Source organism: Halichoerus grypus, chromosome 10 (assembly GCF_964656455.1).
Source record: "Halichoerus grypus chromosome 10, mHalGry1.hap1.1, whole genome shotgun sequence".
Classification (NCBI taxonomy): domain Eukaryota; kingdom Metazoa; phylum Chordata; class Mammalia; order Carnivora; family Phocidae; genus Halichoerus; species Halichoerus grypus.
In genome coordinates, this window is record NC_135721.1 from 127,051,290 (window position 1) to 127,076,981 (window position 25,692).

A 25,692-nucleotide genomic window follows, 5' to 3' on the forward strand; every position below is an offset into this window, starting at 1 on the left:
AGATCAAGCTCTACACTCAGCAGGGAGTCTGCTTGAAGATTCTCCCTCTGCCCCTGCATGTGTGCACATGTGCTCACTCTAAAATCTTAAAAAATTTAAACTTGGGCTAAACAAAGTAGTACAAATTTCCTAAATTGTACATAATTTTGCTAATAAAATATGGATGCCATTTAAATTACAAAGAAGTCTAATTAGAATAAGGTGCTTTCACATTTACAGTTTCACATATTCCATATATACACCCTCTGTATCCATTAAACACAGCACTGCAAGTACATAGAGGGACACGAAGTTCCAAGAAAACAGCTGTGCTGCTTTCCTGAATCGAAACCCCCTGCCCCTAGCTCTGAGTTAGCCATCGCCTCTCAGAAGAACCCACATTTCTTTTAAAAACCTATTGAGGAAAACCGGCTAACTTCCTGCCAATCCAGCAATGTTCAAGTGCTTAAAAAATCCATTTATGGATTTGGAAATTTCAAGTAAATTTGTCTGTTTTTATGGGCACATAGACATCTAAACCCTTAAGCCAGAGACGGTAGTGATGGAAGTTTCCAATGTTAAACTACATGCAAGCAAACAAAAGCTGTGCGTCCCTGTCCTGGCGTTTGCATCCCAGGGTCCTGTGGTCCCGAGCTCACAGCAGGCGGCAGCACGCTGCTTCTCGGGAACACACGTGCCCTTTCCACAGGTCGCACCAGTAGCCGGCTCCCTCTCTGAGGGCACTTGGGATCCAGGCCAAGGCGGCTGTCACTAGGCATTCACCCTGCAAAGCTACGCACGTCAGCCCGGTGAGCGGGGGAAGGAAACCCAGTGTCAGAAGGGACACTTTTTTCTAAGAACTGTAGGTTATATTCCTGTGGCTCAAGAAGGCCTTTCAAAACCAACAAAACAACCAGCTCTGGGGAAATCTTTACTCCTTAAAATCTCCCTTTGGTAAGAGGCATTTTACAAAGTCAAGACAAAATGTCCGCACACGCACTGTGGGTGAGACCCAAGCCTGTCTGTCCCAAGGACCACAAGAGCCTCTCCCCTCTGAGGATCGACACTCCACAAATCCTAAGACCCACAGTCTTCTCGTGGCTGACCCAAAGCCCCTTTGATTATTTCAGACCTGCCTCGGGCGCCTTCCTGTCTCCTTCTCTGCCTGCATTGCAGAACCCAGGACCGCATGGATCGTCCCCAGGGTGGAGCTCCTTGTCTCGGCTCTGAGGTTCTTGTAACTGAGCGAGCATTCCAGCATGAAACACGGGGCACATTCCCTTCCCAGGCAGCTCTGTTCAAGCCTGTTGAGACCCGGGCCGGGGCGGGGCGGGGGGGGTGCGAGGCGAGGGGCACGGCGTACTGCAGGGAACCCTTGCAGCGGGGGACAGCAGCAGGCCTTCCCAGAGGCCAGACTGGTGTGAGAGGTTACAGTCTCTGAACATTCAAGGACATCTTTCCAAAACAGCCAAAGATGCATCAGCCTTGAAAACCAGCCTTTCCAAGAAACCTGGAAATCCATACACCATCCTTGAGATCAAGGGGAAACTCCCCCTCTCTGGAGTTCTGGCATTCAGAGCCGAACAGCCAACTAGAAGTTGTGATGTACTTCAAACACCGCACCCACCTCTCCCATCGCCCTTTTGCAGCGTGGAGGTCGCCGGCGGGCACGCGGTAAGGCAGGGCGCAGCGTGCTGGGCAGAGGCAGCTCGCCTCCCGGAGGCCCGTGAGAACGCCGGGCAGAAGTGGCAGGTGGCAAGTGGGGAGGTGGTGGCTGGCGAGGCCGGGAGATCGCCTACGATCTCAGTATTGGGGAAGGTACTGCAGACAGAGGAGGGCCGTGCAGAAGCCCAGGGTGCTGGTAGCAGTATAAACGCAGGGCTTCCAAATACACATACACGGACCAGACGAATGTGTGTACACACGGACACGCACACGCACGCCTATACATCTGTTTACGCGCCGGCTGCTCAGAAGGCCTAGAAAAATAGCAGTGGGTGCTCTGAATGCCCAGACCTTGGTGGTTTTTGTTTCTTTGGCTTTTCTCTTTAATCTTTTATGCCTGGCGTGAGGCTCAAACTCACAGCTCCCAGATCGAGTGTCACATGCTCTATGGACTGAGCCCAGCCAGGCGCCCGCCCCCCCAACACCCTGGTTTTTAGATGCTCTCGTCACTAAAGGGAACCAGAATAAATGGCTGACTCCAGGACTGGGGAAGGGAAAATGTTTTTCCTTTCACTGCTTTTATCCCTGCAATGTTGATGAACTCCCTTCTGTTGCTGAGCACTTTTCCATAACCTTCTGACCACTTTGTCATTCTGACAGTCCAACCCACAGGCCGGTTCATGAACGTGAACCGTCTTCCAAGAATACAAGCCACAAAGCCACCAGCCCACTCCTCAGCCAGGCCTGAACGCAGTGCCTCACCTTGACGACTCCGAGTGTGAGAGCACCCGCTGGAAGTGAGGAGACTCGAAGTGTTAGAAGTCTCTCTCCTCTTCGGGCTCATTCTTTGGGTGACAGTGTCCGGTCCAGAGGAGAGGCACCTCCCCTCGCTTGGGTGCCCACACGCCGTACTTCCACACCCTCACTCACCTCTTCCCTCACTTCTTTAGTTACTGCTCGGAAGGACCAAAAATTCATTAGTATTTGTTTATTGATCAATGGTTTGATATAAAGTTATTTCAGATCTTCAGAATTTTGCCCAAACAGAAGTCACAAGCATTACAAAGTGTTTTTTTTTTTTCTTTCTTAAAAAAAAGGGTAGGAGGCAGGTTGGGAGGGGACCAACCTAGCAGTAGTGGCATTTGAGAATAAATTAACAAAAAAAAATTTAGTATTACCATTTATTGGTGACAAACACTAAGTTTTACTTACATTCCATGGGGAGAAAAAATTCCAGCGTAAACAATGAATCGAAGCGGTACTTAACTCGCAAGGCTACGGTGCTTTTCATCTGGACCATATGCAGGACCTTTAACTGCACACGCTTCTGTGCCCAGTAACACAACATCAAAAGCAACACAGTTTCAGAGATAAACACGGGTCATTCTTTTCAGCCCTACATGGAGATGTAATCAACAGTACAAAGCACTCAAGGAAATCCCCCTGCGGGTTTGTGTGTACTACGTGGAGACCATATCCTGTAGTGTAGTGAAAGCTACGTGTCTTCAAGAGCCAGGTGTATGTACACACGATTTTTTTTAATAATCTTTAAAACAAAGATCAAAGTTCATTTGTTTAAGTCCTGTTGCATTAACAAAAGTAAAATAGAAAAGGAACCAAATGATCATTAAAGTTTAAAATTCCTAAACTGTCCAATTTATACAACCGTGGGAGACTTCATCAAGGACTCTGAGAAGTCCAGGACCGTTTCAGCTAAACCGGAGGGCACGCAGTTTGCATCACTGAAATGGTCCTGGGTTAGTCCAGTAAAGTCGAGACGTATAACCACATACACATGGATATGATCTTTGCGGATTAGATTACTGAAGTCAGTCTCAGACAAGTTTCTAAACTGTGCTATGTAACTAGATACAATTGAGAAACTCTCAGATGAAAATTTATATAGTGTCATTTCAGTCAAAAGAAAATAATAAAACTAAGAATATGTAATCTCTTTTGGGAGAGAAAGCAGTGGTGAGGACAGTGTGGGTGCCACGGAGGCGGGGGCCGGAGCACGCTAGAATGGTTAGCTGGCGCTGAGTAGGAAGCATTTGATTTTCTCTGGTGCTTTCGGCTCTGGGGCTGGTGTACGGCCCCGCTCCCCGGCGTGGGTGTCCCAGGCGTGTCCCAAGGGTTTGAGTGAGCCACTCTGAGAAGGGGTCGTGCTCTGTTCCCGGTTTCCTTCACACAGCCCAAACAGCAGTGGCCACAGCCAAGCACCGAGGGGTCCGGGGCCACATGGCAGGCCCCGCCGTGCCCCCCAGCAGCTGCCTGTATGTGGGGACAAAACAGCACCCGCGAGCACAGCCACGGCCGCCTCCTTGTGTTCCCGTCTTCGTCACCACTGCCGCCTCTGGTTCTTTACCCAGCACGTCTCTCAGCCCACTGGAGGTATCAGAAATTCCAAATTCTCAAAGCAGTTTCAGTATTTTCAGTATACATGTTGGGGTTTCACAACGGTTCGTGGCCAGAAAAGGTTCAGCACCTCCCACACCTTCAAGGAAGAAAAAAAATGAAAGTGATGCCAGTTTTGAAATGTAAGAAAATTTAACCCATGTTAAAAATGAGCAGAACTCAGCAGACACTGAAGTCCAATGGCACAGGCACCAGTTTGTGATCACTGGGCTCCGGTTTTCTCAGGATACGCCGTCAAGTGAGAAAAGTGAGGAGAAGGAGTGTGTAGTATGTGATCTCCGGGAGAAAAGGAAGAATGCAAGAAATACAGGACTGTACTTGCATAAAGAAACACACAGGAAAGATACATAAGAAACTAATAACCATTGTGACCTGTGGGTGGGGGCAGGGAGAGTGACATGGGTGAGGGCTGTGTGGGGGGCAAGACTGACCACCCGGCATCTCGGGAAATCACTGTGGGGTCTGAACCCTGTGTATGTATTACCTATTCTAATTTTTTTTAAGCAAGTAGAGCTCTGCTCACAACCTGGAAACCTTTCAGGGAAAGGGACAGAAAGTGATAGAGGGGAGTGTCTTACTATTGAGTTGAGCAGATGGTTTGAATTTAATGCAAATGAGGAACAGAACTGCCTTTCCGAGTAAATCAGCTCACTCACACAGACATTGGTCCATTTCCTGTTCTTGGCATCTCTGTACTCGGTTGGTCCAACTCAGAGAGCAGCTTTAAGATGTTCAGTGCAGCCTGGCAGGGACAAAAAGAAGAGTCAGAGCATGACCGCCACCCGGGGCCACAGCAAGACGCTGTTTGAACAGGTAGGCGAGGGACAAAACCGGGAGTCCCACTAAACCTCACATTCCCTTAATATTTGGACTTTCAATTTGAAATACAAATTACAAAAGAAATTATCCACGTTTGCCTCATTGAATCACAACCTCTGCTAATTTTATTTTCTTTTAATATTTTTAACTTTATGGTAACTAGACTACACATTTTGTATCTTGCTTTAGAACAGAAACCTGTCATGTTCCCTTGTTAGAATACGTTAATTTGATGGATGCATTATATTCCATCAGGCGGATATACCACAGTTTACCTAGATTAATCAGTTCTTTTTCTCAGTTTTGTACTTCTCGTTAACAGTAGTTGCACCTGAACGGAGACCAAAATAAGGGGCTTTCTACAGCTGCCCGAACTTGGGCGTGTGGTCTGTGTTCTGGGAGGAGAGGAATGGACACAGCGCGTGGAGGGGGTCCAGGACCCAAGTCCACCCCCCAGGCCAGCACAGGGACGGGAAGGAGAGTCTAAGGCTGATGAATTCTGATAAACAATGAACAATCAATAAACTGAGGAAGAAATCTTCAAAAATACGAAGTCTATAAAAGCACCCAAGTCTCCGGGAGAACCCTTCTCCTGTCTGCCCAAGGCCAGCAACAGGCAGGGGCCAGGAGCACTGGGGAACGTACCATGTCATGGCAGGACTCCACATCCTTTCCAATACCATGGCTGATCAGAGGTGGCTGAGAGGAGCAATTGATAAGAGATACAAACTCGTTCTTGTTGTTTTTGGGGAAGTCTTTGTATTCAACCTGAGGGGAAAAGAAAACCGAGGCCTAGTAGGGCAGCGGCGAATACGCAAGGAGCCCAGCAAACGGAGAGGACACGTCTGTCTCCTGCTGTCAACCTGACACGACTCCTGCTCAGTCAGCAGACTGTCCCGGGCGCCTGCAGCTGGGGGTACCCAAAAACCCTGGTCGGGAGGAAGGGGGGTACCAAACACCTGGTGTGAAAGAAGCCATGTCCTTTTCTGCTAGGCTGAAAGGGCCAGCACACTGAATCCATTCTTGCCAGAACTATCACTAAGATGACAAGCTTTGTTACTACGGTTAGCTTGGATTTTGTAAAAGCTTATTTATTAGCAAAGGACAAGGTGATTCTGTTACCATACAGGCTTGGCCCATACTTTCCCGAACTCCCTCCACCCGCCTCAGGACCATCAGGTACCACGTGCCCTCCACCCTTCCTCCACATAAAGACCTGGATTTAATAAACAAGGTGCAAGGCTCATTTTCTGAGAGAAACCCAAAAAAGTTGAGTGCACTGAGGTCTAGACCACACAGCTCCGCCCTAACAGTTACCTGGAATCCCTGGACTCTGGAAAGATAGTCCAGCTGCTCAGAGGGTCTTGTAAGAGGTCCATGGGGTACGTGGCCTGAAGAGATGTTATTCTTTAAAATGGTCTCGGCTGTGGGCGAGGTGCCCCCATACAACAACTCACGGGCTATCATGGCAGTTACCGTGGCCTTGGCCGGATTCGGAGCTGCCCTGGTGAAATCTTTGGTGTGGTGTCCTTGACTGACTCCTACGGCCTGGGCAACCTCGGGCACCATGGGAAGAATCCCCGCGGGCAGCTGCTGATGACTAAGATAAGGCATCCTAAACTCATCCTCTTTATTGCCTAGGGAGGGACACGCAGACAGATCAACACGAAGCCATGTGCGCCGCTAGGAAAGATCTTTGCCACCCCGCCGGCCCGCCCTCGGCGCACACGACGGCTCGGGGAGGCCGCAGAGCTCCACACTGCTCGTCGTTCCAGGGGCCACGCCAAGCCCAGACTCACATTCAGATCAAGACAGTATTAACATCACACTTACTAGTCCCATTTTCATCCCCAGAGCCAGGTTCAAAAAAGGTTACTTTTCTTCCATCCCCTGGTTTTTTTATTGGTGTCTTAAAAAAGAAAAAAAAAAAAAAGGCCATGAGCGGAAATCAAACTGTCGCAAAATTAGTTCTTACTCTCTGAAACTATACCAACTCCAACCAGCATTCATCTGTGGTTTGTAACCTTTTGAAATATGAAGAGGTAATCAGCAGAGAAGCCCTACCCCCACGCCGACCGGCCCAGCAGCCTCCTGCGTTTCCCCCCCGACCGCGCCCGCCCCAGAGCCACTCCCGCCCCCACAGCCTGTCCTCTACCAGAGGAGGCTAAGAATCCTCCTGCGCCGGGGGCTCAACTCTGCTCGGCACTCACAGGACGACAGGGGAACGTTTAACCAGAGGGAGCCAGAGATGCTAGATGCCTTCCCCAAGGCGGGGGGAAAAGCAGCTTTTAGATGAAAGCTAAACAAAGACTTTTCTGGAACTAATATCCAATTCAAAGAAAAGGTGACATTTCCAAAGATAACAAACAGTGGGGGGGGGGAATCCTATGAGAGAAAACTTTTGTCAAACACGGGTCTTTCTGAGAAGGGAATCCTCTATCAGATTTTGGAATGAAAAACCCCAAAACCCAAGTCCAGGCTCTGTGCCGATTCTCCGAGGAGTGTCCACGGCCACGGCAGAGGCCACGGCCCGCTGCCGGCACGGCTGGCACAGGGAGGGGTCCCATCCCGGGACCTCTCAGTGGAAACAAGCTCGGTCAAGAACCCGCTTGAGGGTACTGCTTTACCAATCTTGGCAGAAGATTTTGTATCTAGTGTTCAATTCATAAAGAAAAAAAGAATCCCGAATCCAAACTACGAATTTCCTTCCATAAATCCCAGTGTGTCGGTGTCCCAGAAAACCCAAAGCCTGCTTCCCAACTAGCAGAAGCCTGAGGCCGCGGGTCTTGCACGCGGGCCCCACCGCGAGCACGAGGGCAGCCGCACACAGGGTCATCTGCAGCCCCGTCGCCCATCCTCCTCCAATGGAAAGGGGCGAGCTGCCCTCCAGCAAAGTGTGTCCCCAACCACAGAGATACAGAAACAAGAACGACTTAACCCAGAGCCACGCTCGGAGCCACGGACATGCAACTCCCCTTCTGACCACATTATAATGCTCCAAACGGATAGGACGCCGCTCAGCAGGGCTGTTTTCCTGCCAGGAGGATGAAGCCTTGCCCTGAAGCCTGGCCCTGGAGGTTGCCAGAGTCCCCTAGGATGAGGCGAGGAGGTCATCTTGCCATTAGAGAGCAAGGACACAGAGCCCCGAGCAGTCACCTTCTCCTCTGATTTGAGGGCTGGTTTGGTGGGCTGAGCCTGTGGGACTTTGAAACCAAGGATCTCCAGCATGTTCTCGGCTGCGTTGCGTTTGGCCACCTTCTTGTTGGTGCCTGCTCCTTCTGCGGTGTGGTTTCCCACCTTCACCTGCATGAGGACGAAGTCAGGACTCAGACCAGTGCTTACACCTTCAGAGTAAGACTGGTGAGGCAGCGGCGTGTGGGCAAAAGAACCCAACAGCGACCACAAGCCTCCCAGGGGCGCCCGCGGCAGCCGCTGGTCAATGTGAGATCACAGAAGCTTACAGGCCCTTTAACGTAAGGAGTTCTAAAAACACACTTCCTGCCGTGACTCCCTCTGACACTCATCTGTGCTGCTGAGGGTCTGCGCCCCCGGGGCACGTGTGTGGAGCCCAGCCCGGGACCACCTGCACGGCCGCGGGCAGAGCGTTCCCCCCACGGAACCCGCAGGCACTACGCAGCACGCCCGCCTCCGGCGGTTCTGTCGTGTCCTCTAGACCTACGAGATGGAGGAAAGGGTAATGACGGAGGCAGGGACGCAAACTACGCTTACAAGCGTGTCGAGTCTGCAGCCAGGGCCCTGTAACTGCACAAAAAACGGGAACATCCATCCAGTCGTTGAAAATGATCTGGTTCAACAAAGTCACTCACTGTTCACAAATGAAGTTCCAACGTGTCTTTACTTTCATCTTGTTTATGTAAATAAAAACGTTAACCAACTCTCATGCTAGAACTATGCTCCTTTGTCAACAGCACGCGTGGCCTGCTTTTCTAACACCATCTAACACTGTCACGGCCCTTACGTGACAGAGAACACGGAAAGTAAAGAGTATTACGTGCTTTCTATATTATTTGTCAACTGCGCCCTGGCCCAGTGGGCCCCGCTCCCCGCCGTCGGACGTTCGCACTACTAAGACCATGTTGCTTGTAGTAATTTGATGCCTTAAATCATGTCCTCGCGTGCGCACCGCACGTGCTGCTGAGTCAGCGGCCAGGAGCTCATCCTCTCTGTGACATCTGTACTACACAGACGTGTAGTTTATACATGCGTAACACATCTATAAACACCCCCCCTCCCACCAGCCCGCCCCCCAGGAGAGCTGAGTGTTCACAGGTTCCAGCACGTAACCACGGCTTACAACCCCTTCCGAGCTGGTCCTGATCACAGACCAGACCAAAAAGCCCCATGTCCCAGAACTGAGAGTCAAGGAAACCTTCCCTGGCCTGTGAAGAGGGCTCTGGGGTTGAATCCTGGCCTTGCCATCTACCAGCTTTGATTTTGGCCAAATTACTGATCCTCTTGGTATGCTGCCATCTTCCTTGTAGCCTGGAAGGACCGTGACTTTACTCGCCTTCTGACTGGGGAGGGAGAGCACGCCGAGAATACTTCCCAAGTCATGAGCGAACTGCTACACGAGAGCAAAGTACTGGGTTTTTCACCAGAAAACACCATTAAATTCAAATCACAAAGTAGACTGCCCATATGAGTAACCGTTTCCTAAATACAAGAAAACACTCTGCACTAATCCGAAGTGCAATCCCAATCTAAGGAGGACCAACCCTAGACTCCAGATTCTACAGATTGGGAGGAACAGGAACATATCCTTTGATAGAACTTGTAAAATTTACCTTCTGAAAAGAACAATACAAGCCTTCAAGGACATGTACTGAAGAGCAATGGTCACCCGCAATCCCCCTGCCCTAGCACCCATGACCTGGAGCAGGGGTCTGAGCTCCTACCTGCTGACTCAGCAGCACGTGCGGCGCGCACGCAAGGACACGTTTTAAGGCATTTACTACAAGCAACGTGGTCTTACTATTGCTAACGTCTGATGGCGGGGACCTGGCCCCCTCAGGAAAGCACCCAGCCCCTGGACCCCTCCAGCTGCGTGGGGCGCGGTCACCGAAGGGCTGCCACAAGCCACGCTGACCCACCTGCATCACAAACTCTCTGCGGCGCGGGAGGCCTCGCTCTGTGAGGAGCATGTACTCCGGCTCCTTCTCCTTTTTCGCCTGCTGGATCTGGGCCAGTCTGCTGATCGGGTTCATCCCCTGGCCGCAGTCCGTGCTGCTCTGTAGCTGACAACAACGGATGCAGACACCATGTGCCATGTTAGCCACAGAGAGGACCTCGCCAATTCAGGGGTCAGGACACAACGCAACATTCCTTTATGTTTGATCTAAGTGCCCAGAATTAATCAGATCTTTTTTAAACCTTCTTAAAATTAAAAGATGCTTAGTGATTTTCTAGGATTGCTCTGAGGTGACTTTTTACAAGGCTCCTGGCAAACCAACATCAGTATCCCACTATGGGTAGGCAAGCAACCCTGAAAAGTCTGCTTTTTAACAATAAATTTCAACTTGACAATGAAGAGAGAAAAAAATACAGAACACTATTCCTAAAATTCCCCCCAAAAGTCTGTTATGGGTCCCCAGCTTTCTTAACAAGGACTCAAAATCCAGAAACTATTTAAAAAACACACACACACGAAACACAAAACCTCAGGCTGACACCATGTGGAAAGAACCTAAGAATCCCACAGTTTCCTCCCAGTGGCCATCTTTAGCGCCACGGAACCCTCAGCCACTGCTCGTGTGGGGTGGTTCCTGGGATCTCCTGAGAGAGAAGGGGAGCTGCAACAGTCTACGGCGTGTGCTCAGCCCTGGGCGCGGGGTCTTGGCAAAGCGTGAAACTACAGCTGGCTCTCGAACAACAAGGGTCTGAACTGTGCAGGTCCACCTAGAAGTGGATTTTTTTTTATAACTATAATAGAGTACAGGAAGTGTATTTTCTCTTAAGATTTCCTTAATAATGTTCGCTTTCCTCCAGATTACTTTACTGTGCGAATATAGCATTTAATACATACACACATATACAACATATAACATACAAAACATATTAATTGACTGTTTATCTTATTGGTAAAGCTTCTGGTCAGCAGTAGGCCGTTAGTGGTTAAGTGTCTGGGGAGTCAAAAGTTAAACCCAGGCTTTCCACTGTGGGCTGGGGGCCCGTGCTGTGCAAAGGTCAAAACTGTATACTGACAATCAGTACAGACCCTAGTATTCCTAAACATGCCCAAATGGACTCTTGTCCCTTCTCTGGGTGGGGAAGCAAGGGGCTAGTATAATTTTTGACAGGTCCATTGACATGGCTTAAAAAATCCCAAAGAATAGGAGGTGTTTGGTGAAATGTCTCACTGCCCCCAGACGCCTTTGCTCCCACAAATCTGCTTCACACTCGCACCAGTTCAGCGGTGAGCGAGGTGGAAGGACACTTTGTCGCCATTCGCTCTGCAGATGCACACGGTTCCTGTGATCACCCCTCACCCACGACGTGTGCGCACAGCTGCCAGCGCCCCGGCGCCCGCATCTTTGCCGAGGGGGCTCCTGGGAGGAAGTACCCAAGGTGGCCCCTGCACCAGGCCTGGCAGGTGGCACGTCAGTGCCTATCCTGTCACTAGGGTCAGCAACCTAGTGAACCTTTTAATATGTCCTCCCCCGTCATCTACAGGCAATGGAAATACTCTCTTCGATCGAGAAGGTTCTTACCCTGACTATGGATTTTGTTTTCTTTTTGATTCTGGGCTTCACTCGCTCGACCGTAGGCAGGGGTGGTAGCTTCTTCAGCTCCTCGAGGACAGCGATAGCAGCGTTTTTCTTTGAAATCTTCTTGCTCTTCCCTTCACCTTCCCCAACAAACTCCCCAACTGACACCTTGGTCACAAAGCTCTTCATATGGGGGGGGCCACTCTCCCGGGCAACCTGTTTCAGAGGGAAAGACTGAGTGAAAGCGTGACAGACACTTCCTGCCAGTGGTAGGCCACACTGCTCACCACACGACCTCCCAGGAACCACAGGGAAGGGCGAGTGACGGACAAGACCTGATCAGTGCAGGCGGCGCAAATGTCAGCAAAAGAAAACAGTGAAAATCCTGAATGCTTTTCTTCCCTTCCTTATTTCTCAGACTTGTTAATGTTCTTGGGTCTGGTTGGTCCCCCACACAGTTAGTACGGAGTAAAGAGGAAAACAAGTTCTGCTCCCACCCTCCGAGCAGAACGGCTCCCGTCTTCCCAGGGTCAGAGACTGTCCTGAGTTCAGGGGATCCACTGCAAATGGCAGAAAGGAAGCTGTCCCAGCGAAGTCCAGAAATAATTGCAACACAAAGAGTTCAAGTTTAATATTTGCTCTGAGCCTCCAGCCAAGTCTGAGCTTATTAAATCCTGATTGCTATGCAGCTTTAAAAAAGAATGAGAAATTTCAAAGCACTGACCGTGATTTCCAATACACACTAAGTAAAAAAAACCAAACTGCCAAGAGTTTATACAGTACCCTAACTTTTGTGTAAAAAAAAAAAAAAAAAAAGATTTATATATACCCACACATATACACAATTATATAAACAGACACACGTGTGTGTTTATATGCTTATTTTTGCAAAAAGAAACACAGGATGGATAAAGCAGAAACTGAGAGAATTAGTTCCCTACAGCACGTGGGAGGGACTGTGTAGAGCAGGGACAGGATGACGCTTCTGAGTGTATCTTTTTGTATAGTTTTGACTTTTAGAAGCATTTAGTGTTTTACATATTAAAAATATAAAAATAAGTCAACAAAGATGGGAGAAAAACACTAAAATTGAGTGTGGACAGAAACTTAAGTAAGGTTCTTACTGGATCACACAGAAGGAAAATAAAAATTGAACTAGGGGCGCCTGGGTGGCTCAGTCGTTCAGCGTCTGCCTTCGGCTCAGGTCATGATCCCAGAGTCCTGGGATCGAGCCCCGCGTCGGGCTCTCCGCTCAGCGGAAAGCCTGCTTCTCCCTCTCCCACTCCCCCTGCTTGTGTTCCCTCTCTCGCTGTGTATCTCTCCCTGTCAAATAAATAAATAAATTCTTTAAAAAAAAAAAAAAACTGAACTAGCTAACTTAGGTTAGCTAAGACACTCTTGAAAAGAACAACCAAGAGGACTCACACTAGCAGATTTCAAGACTTCCGATAAAGTTATAGCAACGATGCCCTCACAGCATTGTTTAAAGGCAAACAATGAGATCAGTAAATCAGAACAGAATGCAGAAATAGACCTGCACACATTTGGTCTTGTGATTTCTGGCAAACACACCAAAGTACATCAAAAAAAAATTTTTTTTTTTTTGCACCGTGTCATTATTTTTAATGTCCAGCATTTACAATATGAGGGCCAGAGCTTTCTCCCCAACTCAAGTTTATAAATTCTCAATTGGCTTGTGAGGCCAATAGGGATACTACTTGTCTAATTTGGTTTCTGGGAAGACTTCATTCAGGTCCTCAATGGTCATCTGATCAAATGGAATTATGTTCCTCATCTTCTCCAGCTCTTTTTCATATTCCTCAATCCTGGCCTTTGAGAGAGACAAAAACTCGGCACAACTTTTCACATCTTCTTTTTCTTCAGCATCCACCTGAACAGTATATTTATCCTCTGGCACAGGAACCTTCAGGGCATTAAACTTCTTCTCAAAGTCATCTACCAAACCAGCCTTCGCCACATTGGCCTTGTAGTAAGCCCAGTCGAGAGCAGGTGGTTTCTCAGGGAGACTAGCCAACCTGGAGGTAAGTGTCTCATTCCAGGATTTCGGGGAGTTAGCAATGGCCTTCTGGTTTTGGGGTATGATCTCCCCCAAAGCTACCCAGTCAATGGTTTTTAGAGCAAGTTTTCATGCAGCCATCTTGAGATCCTTCACCAACCCCGGCAGCCCAGAGTCCACAGCAGCAAGGACAAAATACTTTTTTTTTTTTTAAATCAAAAGTCTTAAAGGGGGGAAAAAAAAAAAAGCACTACATATCCACATGGAAGAAAAGCTGAACCACACAGTCTCAAACTCCACCACAAACAACAGGTACCTGGAGCCAGAACACAGACCTAAATATGAAAGCTAAAACTCTAACACTCTCAGAAGAAAACATAGGAGTGGGGCGCCTGGGTGACTACAGTTGGTTGGGCCACTGCCTTCAGCTCAGGTCATGATCCTGGAGTCCTGGGATCGAGTCCCACATCGGGCTCCCTGCTCAGTGGGGAGCCTGCTTCTCCCTCAGGCCCTCTCCCCTCTTATGCTCTCTCTCTCTCTCATTCTCTCTCTCAAATAAATAAAATCTTAAAAAAAAAAGTTCTGAAGAGACACTAATTTGGAATCATTAAAAAAAAAAAAAAAGAAGAAGAAGAAGAAGAAAACACATGTTCAAGGCACCGTTTTCCTTTCAGTGCTACTGTCCTTCACTGTTGACCGCCCAGGAACCCCGTTCCTGTGTCACCTGAGGCGTCCGTGTTGGCCATGTTTGCATTTCTACGTTGGTAGTTTGTGGCTTGTTTATGTGTGGGGGGTTTTTTAAAACAAATTTTTATAAAAAGAATATAATTTAATGGTAATAATAACCTAAAACAAAAATGGAAGCTACTGGTTATTCTCTTAACTTTTCACAAGATTAAATACAGATTTTCCTTTTAAAAAAAAGAAGAAGAAAACATAAGAGAAAAGGCCTGGAGCATGCAGTTGGCAAACAGCTCTTAAAAACACAAAGTACCAGCCATAAAGAAAACAAATTCGGAGCTCCTCGAAATTAAAATAATTGTTCTCATCAAAAGACAACAATTAGAAAATACAGGGAGTCCACAAAACGGGGGAGAACATTTGCAATATACGTATCTGAGGGTTTATATCCAGAATACTGAAAGAACCTCTGTAAGTCAACTACCCAATTAATGAAAGACTTGAACAGGTACTTTACCAAACAAGATCTCTAAATGGCCAATAAGCATATGAAAAATGATCATCATTTGTCATCAAGGAAATGCAAATCGAAACCACAATGGAATACTGTAATGTACACAACATCCCAAAATGGCTAAAATTAAAACAACTGACAGCATCGAGTGTTGACAAGGATGTGGAACAACTGGTCAGAGTATAAACTAGTACAATCACCTTGGGAAGCAGCTTGACAATTTGTTTTACAGATTTTATTTATTTGAGAGAGAGCACGAGCACGCACGCACGAGCAGTGGGGAGGGGCAGAGAGAGGAGCAGACTCCCTGCTGAGCAGGGAGCCCGAAGCGGGACGATGCAGGACTCGATCCCAGGACCCCGGGATCATGACCCGAGCCGAAGGCAGATGCTTAACCAACTGAGCCACCCAGGCGCCCCCAACTTGACAATTTTTATTAAACACTTACCCTTGACTTGGCAATTCTGGGTGCACGTGTACACAAGAAGCCTTAGCAGCTTTATTCATAAAAGTTCCCAACGTGGAAACCACTCACATGTCCATCAAGAGGACAATGGATAAAGCACAGCTTTACATTCATACAGGGAAATACCACACGGCAATTAGCTACTGCCATACATGGATGAGACTCAAAAACACTCTGTTGAGGATTAGAGACTTGACACCAAACAATCCATACTGTATCATTCTATTTATATGAGGTCTAAGAACAAAGAAAATGAAACTATAGTATAGGTTTCAGAAAACAGCTTCTGGGTGGGTGTTAACTTGAAAGGGGCCCAGGGATTGCTGGAGGTTATGGGAATGCTCTAGATCTGGATCTGGGTGGTGAACCACAGGCTCGAACGGGCTGTGCCCTGAAGACGTGCCCATTTTCTACACAGGAAGCACACCTCGACAGATGGTCAGCAGGAGGTCTAAGTATGGAATTAGGAATGGAGGGGAAGAGCCTTGTGATGCTAGATGAAAATTAGAGGTATAAACTGGTAATTCTGAAAATAGAGGTATTTTCTAGTGATACCTGCCTACAAGGCCTAGAAGCAGTGACCTTCCCTCCAGCAGCAACAAGCATGCCTGGTGCCCCATCCTCATCTCCACATGCCGCTCTCCGTGAGGGGGAACGGGGCTCCTGCAGGACCAGCTAAGGCCATGTCTGTTAGAATTTCCATTTCTACTGGTGCCAAAACTTGAGCAGGGAAAGTTCAAAGTAAGGGTAAGGTTAAAACATTTAAGTTCACTCAAAATCTGAACAGGGGAGGTGAGAAGCGAGCGAGCAGGGATAATGAGGCACACAAGCAGAAGAGGAAAAAAAACACCTCACAGCATATATAAAAACTGTAACTCAAAATGAACCATAAAGCTTCAAGAAGAGAAGAGAAGAAGAATGACCTTACATGAGACAAAGGTGTCTTAGGTTACATACAACAACCATGAAACATAAAAGAAAAATTAGGCAAATTCAACCTCACTAAAATCTCTCTGCTCTTTGGAAGATACCATTTAAAAAATGAAAAGACAAGCCACATACTGGGAGAAAATATTTAGAAAATACGTATCTGATAAAAGGATTGTATTCAGAATATATAAATAACCCTCAAAACTCAGTAATAAAACAACTCCATAACAAAACCGACAGACGTGAACAGACGCTCCCCCAAAGAAGATGCCCAGATGGCAAAGCAGCACAGGAAAGATGCTGGGCGGGGGGGGGGGGGGGCCCGCGCCTGGGTGGCTCAGCTGGTTAAGCCTCCAACTGGTGATTTCAGCTCAGGTCGTGATCTCAGGGTCTGCTTCTCCCTCTGCACCCCGCCCCCCACCTGTGCTTTCTCTCTTTCACGCTCTCTCTCAAATAAATAAAATCTTTTTTTTTTAAGATTTTATTTATTCATTTGACAGAGAGACACAGTGAGAGAGGGAACACAAGCAGGGGGAGTGGAAGAGGGAGAAGCAGGCTTCCCGCTGAGCAGGGAGCCCGATGCAGGGCTTGATCCCAGGACCCTGGTATTATGACCTGAGCCGAAGGCAGACGCTTAGCAACTGAGCCACCCAGGCGCCCCTAAATAAATAAAATCTAAAAAAAAAAAAAAAAAAAGGCAGGAACTACTGCTCTGTGCAACATGGACAACTCAACACCTGCATTACATTAAGTTAAAGAAGCCAGACTAAAGGCAATAAACTCTGTAATTCCATTTATGTAATGTTCTGAAAAGAGAAAAACTGTAGGGGCGGAAATTGGATCAGTGGTTGCCTGAGGCTGAGGACGGAGGAAAAGAACTGGCTGCAAAGGGCCTCAGGGCAACTTTACAGGTTGAAAGAGGTTTTAGGTCTTGACTGCAGGGGTGGTTCCACCACTGTATACATTCATCAAAACACATCAATAAATCTAAATAGAATAGATTTTACTGTATATAAATTACCTCAAAAAAAAAACTACCCTCCCCTCCAAAAACATCCCCACAGGGGAATATCAAAGGACACAGCAGCCAGCTGAATGGCAATTTGAATATCAAAATGAATGACAATAATGTTGAACCATGTTTTTTTTTTTTCTTTTTCCTTTTTTTAAAATGTAAGCTCTACACCTAATATGGGGCTTGAACTCATGACTCCAAGATCAAGAGTCGCACTCCTCCACCTCCACCGACTAAGCCAGCCAGGCGCCCCCAGTGAATGACAACAATAATGAAGTAACACTTTGAATAAAAAAAGAAGCTGTGCACCTATGCTAATAAAAATTAACGTACAGAGGTGGGGTATTTCCTGTGGAATGTCAGCTCAGAAAGGCAGGAAATCCACCATAGCAGTGACTGTTACTGGGAAGAATTATCAATGACTATGAGAATCAACGGGGAAATCTCTGAGGGCAGAGCCTTCAAACATCTCCTCGCAGGATACGGATTAATTGCAAAGAGAAAGAATGTCTTTTTTTTTTTTTTTTTTAAAGATTGTATTTATTTGCGAGAGAGAGAATGAGAGACAGAGAGCATGAGAGGGAGGAGCAGACTCCCCGCTGAGCAGGGAGCCCGATGCGGGACTCGATCCCGGGACTCCAGGATCATGACCTGAGCCGAAGGCAGTCGCTTAACCAACTGAGCCACCCAGGCGCCCCAAAGAATGTCTCCTTAAGGTGAAGCTCTGGTGTAAGCCAATGAAAGGAACGTCACTGACACGGGGGGAAATGCCCTCATGTGATGCTCAGAAGAACCAACACCACATCTGTGGTGTCCTGAGGGAAAAAATGCATTATCTGAAACTAATCATGAGGGAACAATCAGACCAAACTGAGGGCCATTCTACAAAGTACCTTTTAAAAATGTCAAAAGAGGCTGCGAACTGTTACAGACAAAAGGAGAGCCCAGGGATGCCTCTACCAGATGCAGGGTGTGATCCTGCACTGCCACATACGTGCCATCAAGGACGGAAGGCACAGACGGCAAAATGTGAATATAGGACATACGTTACATAAGAATTAGTGACGCTCAATTTCCTGTATTTGATCATTAGATTGTGCTTATTTAAGATAATGTCTTGTCCTTAAAAGATACATGTTGAAATTTAGGAATCCTGATACCTGCCACTTACTCAAATGACCCAGCAAGGGTAAGAAGAGATAGAAAATAGTATGTGCATTCACAGAGAGAAAAAGCAAATGTAAAATGTTAATCACTAGTAAATCTCAGTGAAGGAGAAATTCACTGTCCTATTCTTCCAACTTTTCCACAGGTTTGAAATTTTTCAAAATAAAACATTCAAAAAATGGCTAGGAAAACCAAATGAGCCCCAAAACAGCAGTGCTGTGCTCCCCAGGTGAGAACCAGCGGCCCCTCAGAGAGCAGCCTTCACTCCCCCCCAAAGGAAGAGGTTGGCAGGGAGGGCCCCTCACACACCACCTCCCACCCTGACAGCCTGGTTTCCGAACACTCAGCCCCACCTGGACTCTTGGCCTCTCAGAGTTGACTCAATCATCTACTCACATCACCAGCCAACCAATCTAAATGTGGAGTTCCACCTACAATGGATTTAGTGCAAGGTCATGTAGAGGTCACAACTGCCTCCCGGTGACTTTATCAATCAGCACCATCACATTTTTTAACTAAAACTATGTATTTTATCAAGTCAAGCTATATACATTTTTTCTGGAGAACCGTAGGAAAGGCTCCTGCCTTCTTCTATTAAACAGTTCTAACCCAGATTTCTATGTGACAGATTTTACTATAAAAAACTCAGTAAAAAAAAAAAAAAACTGTTCCCATTCATTTACTCAACAAACATTTCCTGAGCATCCAGTATGTGCCAGGTAATCTTCCAGATGCAAGAGACAGAACTGTGGGGGAAAAAAATGAAAGCCCTTGCTCAAGCTAATAATGGAAGTAATATGACCCTTTGATAGATGAGCTATTTAACATAAGCACTCACATTAACAAATTCAACACCACCACCAACGAACAAACTGGAATGTCTTAAATGATTACCCTAAAGATATTCACCCACCAGAGGGCACTCCCAAAACTTCCTTCAGGTGATCAGACCATTTCCTGCTGTGTTACATATTCCTGAACACAAGCTTGAGACCCAAATCCGAAATCTAAACAAAGCGGAAGTGGAACAGAAGCAATCTGGTCTCCAAATCCCACAGAGCAAAAACAAAATGGCATTCCTTCACTAAGGTTCCAGAAAGCTGACTCTCAGGCAGGGCAACAAACTAGTAGGAACAGGTGGCAAGCTTCACAAGGATCCAAGGCCCTGGTGCCAGCAGTCACCTCTGTAATCCTGAGGTGACCCGGGAAGCCAGGCACCTCCCACTCCCACAATCTTGGCACCCCTCTAATCTCTAAAAATCCATTCTCATGCCCTACCAATCCCTCAGCACGAGGAGAAAAGGAGGACTTCTTCCCTTCCTGCAACAGGTACCCAGGAAGACCTCTTGGTTTTCGGAGTGAAGCTCCCACCTAGTTCCCACCCAGCAACTAGCCCTGTCATTCTGCGTATCTCCTGTCTCATCGCCTCCCTCCCCAATGCCAACAGAGGGAGAAGGGCCGGAAGGGACAGAGAGCCAGGTAAGAAGACACAGCCCTCGTCTGTCCAGGGCTCTGCCCTCTGGGAAGAAGGGACAGTGTAAACCTGGTCCTGCTGGCCAGGGTGGGACAGGGATGGATGTGGGGTGATGCAGGGTGGCCCCATGATGCAAGTGTAACTTCCCATCCCACCTGTGCCCCACAGCAGGCAGGGAAGCACTGCGAGCTAAAGGCCAGAAGTCAGCAGCATGCAGCAGACGGGTTAAGGACTGAACTCAGGAGCCAGTTTAGGGTGCTAGCACATTAATAAGAGAAGGTATATATTTTATAAAGGTCAGGCATGAAGTTTGGGGGTCACTTGTAACTGCAAAAATGCTACAAAATTACAGTATTTTACAGCATAATAAACTTCAGGGGGATTTTTTAACCAACTGAGCCACCCAGGTGCCCCACAGGGGGACTTTTTAAAAAAAGAAACAGGCCAAAAGAAATTTATGGACCACTTAAAATTGTTTTAAGCAAATGCCCCACCTCAAATTACATTTGCCTAAGTAACGAAGTAGAAGCGTAGAGCATTTTGGAAGACTAAATATATAGTCTTTAGAACTCTGAAAGACCTGGGGCGCCTGGGGGGCACAGTCGGTTAGGCGTCCAACTTTTTTCTTTTTTCAAGATTTTTTATTTCTTTGAGACAGAGTTGAGAGAGAGAGAAAAAGAGTGAGAGTGGGGGGCGGAGAAGCAGACTGCCCGCTGAGCATGGAGACCAATGTGGGGCTCGATCCCAGGATCCCAGGATCATGACCTGAGCCAAAGGCAGACGCTTAACTGACTGAGCCACCCAGGCGCCCCTAGGCATCCAACTCTTGATTTCAGCTCAGGTCATGACCTCAGGGTCATGAGATCGGGCTCCACAAGATTCTCTCCCCATCTCCTTCTCCCTCTGTCCCTCCCCACCCTCCCCGTGCTCTCTCTCAAAAAAACAAAGAAAAAACCACCTCTGAAAGACCAAAGAATTGATAAAGAAACATGCATTGTATAGTAAAACACAACCTTGCATAACCAAGTGCGGAAACCAAAAGGATTTGCAAAGAATTCGTCGTGTGTCAGACCATTACAGAAAACTTACTAACCTCTATCACCTGCCTCATCTGTTTGGACTCACTGGGTCCTTGAAGGAAACATGTCCTAAATGTACCTTACTTTCCATATTGAACTAACAGCCCATTAGTTATGGTTTTTAAGACCATAAAGTCTCCAACAACAAATGAAGTTATCAGAGAGGTGATCTACAGGGCAAATGCTGGACAAGGACAAAACTGATGTCCTTTTAACTCCGCTGTATGATTCCTAGGGACTGTTAAGGAGATTAACGTTTTGGGAGTAACAGAGTCTTTTGAGAGTCTTATGAAAACAATGGAACCTCTCTCTAGAAAACACAATCTTCAAAATCATTCTGGGAGGCTCGCAGACCATCCATGGACTGTCTGGAGGGGCATGGCAGCCCCTAAATTAGCAACCCTGAAGAAGAGAATCAATATTGCTTTGCTAAGGGGCGCCTGCGTGGCTCAGTCGGTTAAGTGCCTGCCTTCAGCTCAGGTCATGATCCCAGGGTCCTGGGATCGAGTCCCGCATCGGGCTCCCTGCTCAGCAGAGAGCCTGCTTCTCCCTCTCCCTGCCTCTCTGCCCACTTGTGCTCTCTATCTCTCTGTCAAATAAATAAGTAAAATCTTAAAAAATATATATATATATATATTGCTTTGCTAAGTATAAAGTCTGAGTATTAAACCTGAAGGTTCACAGGTTTGTGATGATAATTCCAATGTTATTTAGGAAAAAAATCATCCCAATGGTGAATGCCAACAGTATTTTACAGTGCAGTCCTACATGTAAAGCAAGCTTACCTCAAAATTCACAGGCAAGTTCCGTTTAAGTGCAATCTCAAACACTTGACTTATTTCCGATTTATTGAGATTTTCTTCTTCTGATTCTCTTCCATTCACCTAAAGAAAGAATAACTGTTTAGTAGTTAACTCTTATTAAAAACTGTCAACATCCCAGCTGTGATAAACCTTAAGCACTGAACCTTGGCTTCATGGAGTGAGCACCACCCCAGGGAGCAAGGCCACCTGTGTGCCATGTGGCAGTGAATTTAAAGGTTAAAAAAAAAAAAGTATTATTTCACACTTGGGTCAGCTTGTACCTTGTAAATCCACCACAAACAACCCCACACCTAACAGACTCAGGGGTATGAATCAGCCTCATCGTGGCGCAACCACACGCCCACAGCTGCTCAGGAAGAGTGACAGACTCCCAAAGCCTTCCTTGAGGACCGGCGAGCCACATTCTGGAAAAAGTCAGAATACAGACAGCTCTGTGTGGGACATGGCAAGTTCAAATAGAAGTCTCTCCATCTAAGTATGCAGGTTTCTCATTTGGACAAAAGTCCCTGGAAACCCACTTTTTTAAAAAAGGATGCAATGGAACAAATTATGAAATTGTGTACCAAATCTTTTCCTCACTGCTGCTGGCCAAAATTCAAGTGCAAACTAATCAAGTCTGCTCAACAAAGGCTGAGACTCCATCTTTATAACAAGGTTCATTTACAGTCCTCCAGCCAGGGCTGGGATTAGGGAGGGCAGAGATCTCAGTGCGAGCTGATAACCGACTCTATCCATGCAGTGATAATGAGAATCCAGATAAGCTCAGTAATAGCAACGCCCCCCTCCCTGCAAATTGTGGCAAGAGAGCTGCATTTTTCTTATTTCTTATTATTGTGACTCTTTTATCAAAGAATTTGTAAAAGTCCTATTTCCAAGACTAGAACTTTCTGAGAAGAACCCATGGCTAAAACTGCGAAATAGCTAAAATACAGGACTATCCAGGATTTTATCGGTTGTGCATTTCTATACGTTCATCAGATAGATCTTACACCTCCGTGTATCAGTATTTCACACTATAATGGAAAAAAAATAAAACTCTTAAGTTAAAAATATTAATACCATCAAGAATATAACCCTATACCAGTAAACTCATCCCAGACACTCTCTCCTTCTCTCTCCTGCCATGATGGCGGCCTTCTCCTTCTAGTCGGGTTTCACTTCACTCTCTGCCTGGTCAGAACTATTTGCGTAGCATTTCTGGTGGCTTTATTAACTTAAAGATACTTTTATTCTTGTTTAAGTCCTAAACGGAAAGAGGGCCTGACTTTTTATGCGGGAATCTTTAAAGCCAGAAATCTTCAAGCAAGACGCCTTAGAGCTCCGTGGAGGTTTGGTTTGAAATTTATTTTTTAAACAAGTTTTAAACTTAAACAAACAACCACCCTGCATTTTAGTATGTTCAACAAATGGTGCTTAGAAAAACAGATTTCCACATGCAAACAAAAACAAAACAAAAAACCACCTATACCATATACAAAAATTACCTCAAAACGGATCAAAGACCTAAACATAAGGGCTAAAATCGTAAAGCTCTTAGAACAGCAGGAAGAAGCCTCCTGGTGCTGGACGTGCCGGCGACGGAGAACAGGCAACAAAAGAAAAAGCCGGTAAACTGGACGGCCTCAGAATTAAACACTTCTGTGCATCAGAAGACGCTCTCAAGGAAGGAAAGGTAGAGACGAGCCACAGACAGGAGAAAGCACATGCAGATCATAGATCTGATGAGGAATTAATATCCAGAATATATACACAACTCAAAAACAAACTACCCAATTTAAAAATGGGAAAAGGACTTGAATAGACATTTTCTTAAGAAGGTAGAAATGAGTACGTGAAGAAGGCTAACGAGTACATGAGCTCAGTATCACTCATCATTAGGGAAATGCAAGTCAAAATCACAATTAAACACCACTTTGCACCCCTTAAGAATGGCCAATGAAAACAGCAAGTGTTAGCAAGCACATGGAGCAGTGCGAATCACAGAGCATTCCTGGTGGGAATATAAAATGGCCCAACCTCTGTGCAAAACAGTGTGGTGGTTCCTCAAAAAGTTAAACATAGATTTACAGGATGATCCAGCAATTACACTAGCAGATATGTACTCGAAAGAACTTAAAAGAACTCAAACAGATACCTAGACACCTATGTTTACAGCAGCATTATTCACAGTAGCCAAGAAGTGAAAACAACCCAAACATCCAACAACAGATGAACGGATACACAAAATGTGGAATGGTCACACAATGGAGTATTACTCAGCCTTAAAAAGAAAGGAAATGCTGACACATGCTACAACATGGATGGACTTTGAAAACATGATAAATGAAATAAGCCTGACAAAAGATGAATATCCACTTATATTAGGTATCTAGAATGGGCAAATACATAGAGACAGAAGTAGATGTTCCCTGGGGTGGGCGGGGCGGGGGGGGGGATCGAGGGGAAGTTATTGTTTAATGTGCACAGAGTTTCAATGTGAGATAAAAAAGTTCCAGAAATGGGTAGTAGTGACAGTTGCGCAACACTGAGAATATATTCAATGCTGGAGAACTGTGCACTTCAAAAATGGTTATAATGGTAACCTTTATGTTATGTTTATTTTATCTTTAAAAAGCAACTTAAAAAAGTATGTTTTGTACCAAATATTAACACACTAGAGATTGTCAACACATTAACTTATGCTAAAAGGTTAACTCATTCTTGTGCACAATTAAGGTTTCTGACAGCTGTTTATTTGAAGGATATCCAGAGGTTTTTTTCTTAAGCAGATGAGTTAAAACAAAGGCTCCACTCGGATGCTAAGTAACTGTTAATGCAACCAGAACAAAATTTAGAAATAAACTGGGTGCTGAGGCTAAAATAAGACTTCAGCCACCACGCATGTACTCCAATTTTCAAACCTGTTGTTCATTTTACCAGCCCAATTAGTTTTAACTTTTAATTATGACCTATTTCAAACATTCAGAAAAGCACAGATAAATAATGTAACAGGCAATTGTGCTAGATTTAACAAATGTCCCAACATTAAGAACTACTGACATTACATTTTAATTTTTTTAAGGAAAACAACAAAGCTCTCCTCACTCTCCTTTCCGGGCAGCCTTAATCATGATTTTAAAATGGGAATGTATCTTTCTCACAGCCATGTTTTTTTAGTGGACGAAAACAATATGATATATTTTGTGTTTTGAAAATTCACAAATAATTTTCACTGATTTACCTTCAAAAATACTCTAAAATTCAAACTTACAAGTTTATACTAATCAAATGCTACTTTCCTATTTTATATATTGAGCTTCCACATAAGTCTGATGGAAAACAACAATCTACGGCAAAAATCTAAACTGTAAGCCAGTGTTTCTTAACCACAGCAGCATCAGGATCACTTGGGAGCTCTGCAAGGACAGATGCTATCTAGATTCCTACTCCAGATGAGGGAACTTAAATTTTTTTCAGGTAGGGCTTAAAGATCCATTTTATTTATAGTACTTTTTTTTTTTTTAAAGACTCCAGCTGATTTTACAAGCAGAGTGGAGATTCACTGCTCTAAGCCATTGTTTCTCAAGGGATTTCAATAGGGACAAAGCAGCCAGTAAAATAAAAATGCAAAACAGGAAACAAAGATATACATTTACTTGGAAGTGAGATTATGTTGCTCTTTTACATAATTTTGATATTATCTGGAGTGAACAAAATGTTGCAATGGGAAAGCAGCAAAATGAGTCAAAAACAAATCCACAAATACCATTCCCAGTAAAATGGGGAAAGTGTAGTGGAGCCTTAGTCTTACCTTCATGAAGTGGGAATTACTGTTAACATCAATTCCATAGTGTATGGTTCAGCAATAAAATCTAGGCAACATTAAGAAAAGAAATAAACACTCTGAACCATGCTTAACCCTCAGTATGCCAGAAAAAAACAG

At 45.8% G+C, this 25,692-nt stretch overlaps 1 protein-coding gene and 1 pseudogene across 16 annotated transcripts in view; both read right to left on the bottom strand.

Annotated features, from left to right (window-relative positions):
* Positions 1-2,811: 2,811 nt before the first annotated feature.
* Positions 2,812-25,692, bottom strand: part of STAU1 (staufen double-stranded RNA binding protein 1) — an 88,127-nt gene continuing 65,246 nt past the window's right edge. For 12 of the 16 annotated variants that reach the window (XM_078057288.1, XM_036121002.2, XM_036121012.2 and 9 more), the window contains 9 exons: positions 21,732-21,830; positions 11,607-11,837; positions 9,990-10,133; positions 8,035-8,181; positions 6,712-6,787; positions 6,196-6,515; positions 5,524-5,646; positions 4,716-4,801; positions 2,812-4,138 (listed from right to left, as the gene is read on the bottom strand). In XM_078057288.1, the coding sequence (XP_077913414.1) occupies positions 4,123-4,138; positions 4,716-4,801; positions 5,524-5,646; positions 6,196-6,515; positions 6,712-6,787; positions 8,035-8,181; positions 9,990-10,133; positions 11,607-11,837; positions 21,732-21,830 (1,242 nt within the window). In that variant the 3' untranslated portion in view covers positions 2,812-4,122. The remainder of the gene's footprint in view (positions 4,139-4,715; positions 4,802-5,523; positions 5,647-6,195; positions 6,516-6,711; positions 6,788-8,034; positions 8,182-9,989; positions 10,134-11,606; positions 11,838-21,731; positions 21,831-25,692) is intronic. The other 4 variants (XM_036121007.2, XM_036121013.2, XM_036121006.2 and 1 more) reach the window with 3 other exon arrangements.
* On the bottom strand, positions 13,260-13,761 carry LOC118553829 (ATP synthase peripheral stalk subunit d, mitochondrial pseudogene; annotated as a pseudogene).